Source organism: Etheostoma cragini, chromosome 8 (assembly GCF_013103735.1).
Source record: "Etheostoma cragini isolate CJK2018 chromosome 8, CSU_Ecrag_1.0, whole genome shotgun sequence".
NCBI classification, from domain to species: domain Eukaryota; kingdom Metazoa; phylum Chordata; class Actinopteri; order Perciformes; family Percidae; genus Etheostoma; species Etheostoma cragini.
The window spans coordinates 5,294,925-5,301,350 of NC_048414.1; the positions used below are offsets into that span (position 1 = coordinate 5,294,925).

At 40.9% G+C, this 6,426-nt stretch overlaps 1 protein-coding gene across 11 annotated transcripts in view; it reads left to right on the forward strand.

Moving 5' to 3' along the window:
• Nucleotides 1-5,959, forward strand: part of ppip5k1b (diphosphoinositol pentakisphosphate kinase 1b) — a 45,372-nt gene extending 39,413 nt beyond the window's left edge. For all 11 annotated transcript variants that reach the window (XM_034879534.1, XM_034879535.1, XM_034879537.1 and 8 more), the window contains 3 exons: nucleotides 2,126-2,263; nucleotides 3,233-3,346; nucleotides 5,236-5,959. In XM_034879534.1, coding sequence (XP_034735425.1) covers nucleotides 2,126-2,263; nucleotides 3,233-3,346; nucleotides 5,236-5,327 — 344 coding nt within the window. In that variant the 3' untranslated portion in view covers nucleotides 5,328-5,959. The remainder of the gene's footprint in view (nucleotides 1-2,125; nucleotides 2,264-3,232; nucleotides 3,347-5,235) is intronic.
• Nucleotides 5,960-6,426: the final 467 nt, after the last annotated feature.

Sequence of the window (6,426 nt, forward strand, 5' to 3'; positions counted from 1 at the left end):
TGGCTGCTTAGAAATTAAGTGTTAACGAGCAGTTGGACAGGTGTACCTAATAAAGTGGCCGGTGAGTGTATATCGGCACCACCCATCCCAGAATCACAGTCACCTTAATTATTCTTTTGCAGTCAGCTGTGATGACTGTCAGTAATAACTTAAAGATTTTGTATTTGATTGAGATTTTTTGGCTTTGCCACATTTCATGACTATTTTTTTATCTGTTAAATTTCACTGTCCTGTCTTTGTGTTCACCTGGGTTAGTAGATGGTTGAGTGAATGGTGCAGATTAGCATTAGTGTTTCATGCTTCCACTGTATCTGGTGTGTGAGCTGAATTTCATATCCACATGGAGAGGCTGCAGCAGGCTGGGGGGGAGCAAGAGTAAAGATAAATGCCATCGTCATTTTTTTTAAATACATTTTCACTTAACAGTTTATTAGACAGTACAGTAAGGACAGAACAAACAGATAGACGTGAGGATAAATGTCATGAAGCAAACATACGATACACATCTTGAGTCACCGAAACACTTCCTCCTGAGGCTTTGTATCATCAGTTTAAGCCAAGCAGGTATTATTTTCCTTCTGTCTTCAAAGTTTGACAGGAAGACATTTTCTTTTTGAACATCGATCCTCTTACCTTGGTGTAATAATTAAGGCTACGTTGGCCAACATCCAATGAGGAAACAATTTGATGATTAATGGAAGAATACAGTCTAGAGTGTCTTAAGTGTTAAAGCAGCTGGCTGTGATGTATCCTGCTTTTACACTACTGTTCTTTTTGTTTTTGTGTATATCAGATAATTGGCCAAAGAAATGTCATGTCAAGATGGAAAATGGAGTGACAGCAGAAGCGACTGACTGTGAACAGATTTTGTTGACCTTTCGTGTCATATTCAGCACATAAATTATCCCATGAGAAATATAACGTTGAGAAACACCGAAATTTAGATGTGAAAATGATCAACAGGGGAAATTCTCATCTTGGCCCCTCAAGGCCTTGAATGGTTCCCATTAAGTGCTGACTACAGTTTGTTCCGTTTGTCTCGTTTATAGTTTTAGGGAGTAGCCCTGGAAAAATTTGTAGTCATAGCATATTGGTCATGAAGAAATGCAAGGCTGACCAGCATGCTCTCTGGGGATATGGATGTGCTGCTTCAGCCTTCATCCATTCCTCTTTTCTGTTTCATGGAATCGCTTCTTCATAGAGTTCTTTGTAGGGCCGCGCTGAATAACACTGGATTGTATTTGCTGTAAGTTTGTGTGTAAAAGTCAGCTTGCCATGGCACAGTTGTTTGTGTTTGACGTTTCTCAGCAAATAGACATCGTTTTATGAAAGGAAAATATGCAGTACATGAATGAATGAATGAATGAATGGATAAATCTATCCATACAGACTTCGGCCAGCTCAAAATAAAACCGGATAAAAGGCAATGACATAAAGGCAAGATAAAAATGTACAACAGGATTGATTGCAAAACCAAATCTGTCACACAGGAACCATACACAGTGCAACACTGCACTCTTGATGGTCTACTCTTGTTGGCAGCCCGTCTTGTCACCTAGGTAGGTTTACAGACTAATTGTATTTCGTATAAAACATTCCCTTAAAGAAAAATACTGTTTAAGCATCAGCATGGAAACTAAAGTTGACAGCCACTCACTATGTGATAAATGTGCTTTTATTCATCAATTATTTTTCATGTGGTGTGAATCAGAGTGAATTGATCTACACCCTCTTTAATGCATTTATATGACAAATCCCCGGATGTTCAGAACATCCTGCTTTTTATGGTCAAACTAACCAGAAAAGAAAATTAACATTAGCCATATTGCAGAGTTTAGTTGGTGGAATTAATTATGGCTAGAAAGGTTTGTGGAGTGGAAGCTGCTGTCAGATGCCAGACAGCAGGGTAACTGTACCAGTCACTGTAACAAGCCACTAATTTCAGATCTTACCGCAGCAGAAACAAAAGTCTGTATGGCTAGTAACAAATAAAATGTGAGGATGAGCAGACAAACAACATGCACAGAGAGCAATAGTGTCACCTCTCCTCCTCTTCTTGCGTTGGATGGAGAAGGAGATGTGGTACAACCGGCTGTATTTCTGTCTCCCCTGTCTTGTGCTGCAGGGTTTGAAGGCTGCTCCATGGTGCCCTCTATCTACCCACTGGAGACACTGCACAACTCGCTCTCACTGAAACAGGTGGACGAATTCCTCAACACGGTGTGTGCGAACAGCAGCGATGCCCACACCAAAACCATGAAAGGTAGGTGTGCATAGTAAAGCAGCAATAACTTATACATATAACCAACCAGCCTTTCTTTGTGTGGTTTAGTTTTCCACTAATTATGAAATGCAGACAAAAGCTTTGTTAGGGGAAAAAACACAATGCAAGTTCCGGTGCAGCACATATTTGAAAGTGATAGTTTGGATCTAATGAAGTGGGGTTGTATGGGGTACTTTTCCATAGACAATGTATTACCTACAGTAGATGATGGTCGGCACGCCCCAAGTTTGGTGAAACAGGAGTACCAACATGGAAGGGAAGCAATGCACTGCTGTGGACGGGGGCACACAGCAAAACATATTTAGAACATTTGTATTATCACTTTACCTTGCTGTCAGACAGCCCTTACCGACGTGGAACTGAAGCCGCTATCTGTGTTCTCATCAAATCCACTAGCCTCTTTTGACAAAAAACATACTTTTCCTTCGCAGACCACGGGAGATGCTGGTCTACCACTGCCTCGATCTGTTTGTTTTACTGTGTGAGTTTGGTGTTTTGAAGGGTTAGTTGGATTTAACCAAAGTCACACAATAACACAAACAAACCGATCGAGGCAGCAGAAGACCAGCAACTTCTGTGTTCTGCGAGGGAAAGCGTTAGCGGTTAAAATATCCTTCACATACACACAAGAAAACTAAGAATAATTTTAAGGACCAAAAAAAGAAATTGTAAAAGAATGAATGGTCGTGAATTTAAATAGAAATGAGTACAAATCAACTTGTCCAATTTCTTTCTTTCTTTCTTTCTTTCTTTCTAATATTGGGGGACTAAAGTATGTGGGGGGGGGGGGGGGGGGGGGGGGGGAAGCTACAATTCCTAAAATAGTTATCTAATCTGACCACTTCAACTGGAGTAAAGCCATCTTAATAAAACAGCACTGGGATTCTATTAAGTTAACTGCCATTTGGTAACTAAACTTAATTTGTTTTTTGATTGTCTTGGCTCCAGCACTGTCCAGCCTGTTTGACTCTCAGAGCCAGACATCTCTCTACAGCCCTCAGCAGCCTCTGTCCTCCTCTGGATCGGAAGCATCTCTTCAGCCACCAAGCCAGCCTCTATGGCGTGAGTGTTGTTTTATCTCCTCTAATAGAAGTCTGCATGTGAATGCAGTCATGAAGATTAGAAACAGAAATACCCCAGCTAAATCGAACTGTTACTGCAATGAAAGGAAATAATGAGCATGTTAGAATATATTTTGCGCTGTATACAAAGCATTTGGGGGATTTGTGGATTCTATTTGTAAATATTTGTTATTAAATAAGACTATATTACAGTAGTAATATATTACATTGATTGGTAAAAAATCTATTTCCCCAGAATCAATCTAAAACTACTGCAGTCACTGCTCTGTGGCAGTTTCCGTTTCATAGTCTGCCTTGAACAAGGCTTTTAATCACCAGTCCTGCCAGTGGAGCTCCCATGTGTGAAAATGAGTAGCCGTACAAATGAGAAGATAGTGATGCTGAAAAAGATTGTGCATGCTTAAGTTTAGGTCAAGAAGGAAGGCTTTAATTGAATGACTCATTGTTTATCAAAATTTGAGTTTTACGATAACTAATTGAGGATCAAATCATTGTTTGACTACTACTCTGAACACCAACATCACAAGGCATTTTATGTTCATATGGGTAAGAGAATCATTTGAAATGACTAAAATGTGCATATTACATTTTATAAAGTTGGGGCATTTCATAAGCTGCCTGGATTCTCATAAAATGAGCTGTATCTTAGTAAACAAGCCCTCAAACTGTCATACAAGCTAAATAACAGCAGAATGTAAGTGTCTGGCAGGCCATCCTGTGGGATAAGTTTTAAAATGTATAACCTATAAAACACGGCTCCTTCTTTTCTCTCCTCTTCAATTTTTCTCTTCACTTCTTCTCTTCTCTTCTATCTGTTCTACCCCCTGGGTGGTGCGGTGTTTAATTTAGCCCCTATTCTCAGTGTTGGTTGATGAAGCATCTTTATCTTTAACTTAGTTTCTCTTTTATCGCCCCATTTTATGCTACCTTTGTGTTTTACTTACATTGTGCGCACTTTGTGTGGCTTTTTATTTCTCTGTCGATCTTATTCATCGCACAAGCAGGGGTATCCTACTCTGCCTTTGTGAAAATGAAAGCTCAGATGGATCCTGGAATCTATGTGGTCATAAGGGGCAAGGTAACCTCCCCTTTCTCTGCTTTGCTTGCCCAGAAAATTTGGCCCAACCCATACGAGAGACATCATGGCTTTCAAAGAGAAAAGTGGCAGTTGGTCAAGGCCACACCCCCCAGCCTCCACCTTGCCCCCCCCTTCCCCCCCCCCCATCCCCATCCCCTCTCTCCTTCTCTCTCTCCCTCAGAAATGGCACATAATAATGAAAGCTAATTCAGGGACTGGCTCTAGTGGCTGTAATTCTGCACCAAGGCTGCATTTTGGGAAAGAGACTTCAGATACGGTATTAGGGCACCACTAAGGTCTATATGAAAGCATCCAAAGAGCACCATGTCATGAGAACTTTAAAGTGTACTGAAATCGATCCTCATCTTAAATCCTAAGAATACATTGTAGATAAATTATTTATATGTATGTGGCTTAATTTATGAAATCCCTAAAAACTTTTTTCATGAAGTTCTCCATGGCAACAGAAGATGAATCTGCAGGGGGATGACGCTGTTGCTTTTCTGTTTTTGTACTGCGGATCACTCCCCCTCTTTGTTCAGATTGTGTCCCCCCACATGATGCACACACAGCAACACATAGTACACGCCCAGACTGTCGGAGAGCGGCAATTAATACGATTATTACTTTCATCATAGATTACGTTTTTAAAAATGTAGGATTTGTACCAAATAATGTATCTGTTTTCAGGTTAATGACTGTGCTGTTTGTGCAATATGTTCAAATATGCATTAAGATCTTGTTTCTGAGCTACAAAGATATGTGATTGAATGATCCGTTTGCTTTTTAAGATGGCAGTATCCCCTCCAGTGCTGTATCCAGTGCAGGCCCCTCCTCCCCAATCACAGAGAGCTCCGGCCTGAACTTCAGCTTTAGTGAGTAGAGACTGTCTGGAAAAAACATGAGGACTTATGGGTGTCTAAGGGCACGATCTGAAGACCTTGGTTTGTCCGACTCTCCAGACTTCTTTTCATCTTGTGCTCTGTCCTGCTCACATTCACCACTCTACCTTGTGTATTACAAACACTCAGACTGTAAATATAACCACTCAAACTGTACATGGACTCTTCAGCTGGGCACATATGATCACCACACCTTTCCTGCTCAGTGAATGAGAGAAAACACTGGACCTTCAACAGTTTAACCTCAAACCTTCTCTTCGCTTTGTCGATTCATGAGACCAGCTTCGACTGTGTAGCAGAGCGGTAAGCCGGCAGTCAGAGCAGTTGTGCCTTTAGTCAAATTACAATGCTGCCTGCACTTAAACAACGTTGTGCCTGTTTGATTTTGTTTTTACCTTAGCCCACAGGCTGTTTTGCAAAATTCTCACACGCCAGCTGCATCATCTCTGACCTTAGACGTGTACCACTGACATGCATTACAGACTGTGAGTCAAAGTGTTAACCGTATATAAGCCCATTTTTTCTTCTTCTCTACTGGTCTGCTGCAACCAATGTGGCTAGCCATTCCCATCCCACCTTGAAACAAAACAGGCTGTTGTTTTTGAAATCCAGGTAATATGTACTAACATTTGAACCGGTAGGTGATTTGAGATGGGGGTGCCATCCCCCTTGTTAGCCTGCAGTCCCCTCTCTCCCTCCCATAGTAGCAAATAGAGAATGCAGGGGCAGTGGTATAAAAAAAATACAAAGTCATTACGAACCCTGTTAAAAAAACACTTTGACTTACAGTTTGCTTCAACTACAAATATCTGCACATAGGCTGAAAGTCAAAGCTTTAATAAATAGTCCCGTATTCCCTTTTATTGCTGAGAGTTGGGGTAAGATGATCAACACCACTCTCACATCTGTTTGTTAAATATGAGGCAACAGCCAGCAGCAGGTTAGCCTAGCTTAGCACAAAGACGGGAAACGGGGAGATTTATAATGAGATTATAAACTAATTCTCAAGAATCTAGAGAGGTATGTGTTGTCATGTCAGTGCTTGGTACCTGCTACATTAAAGGTATTTTTGAAGGCAAG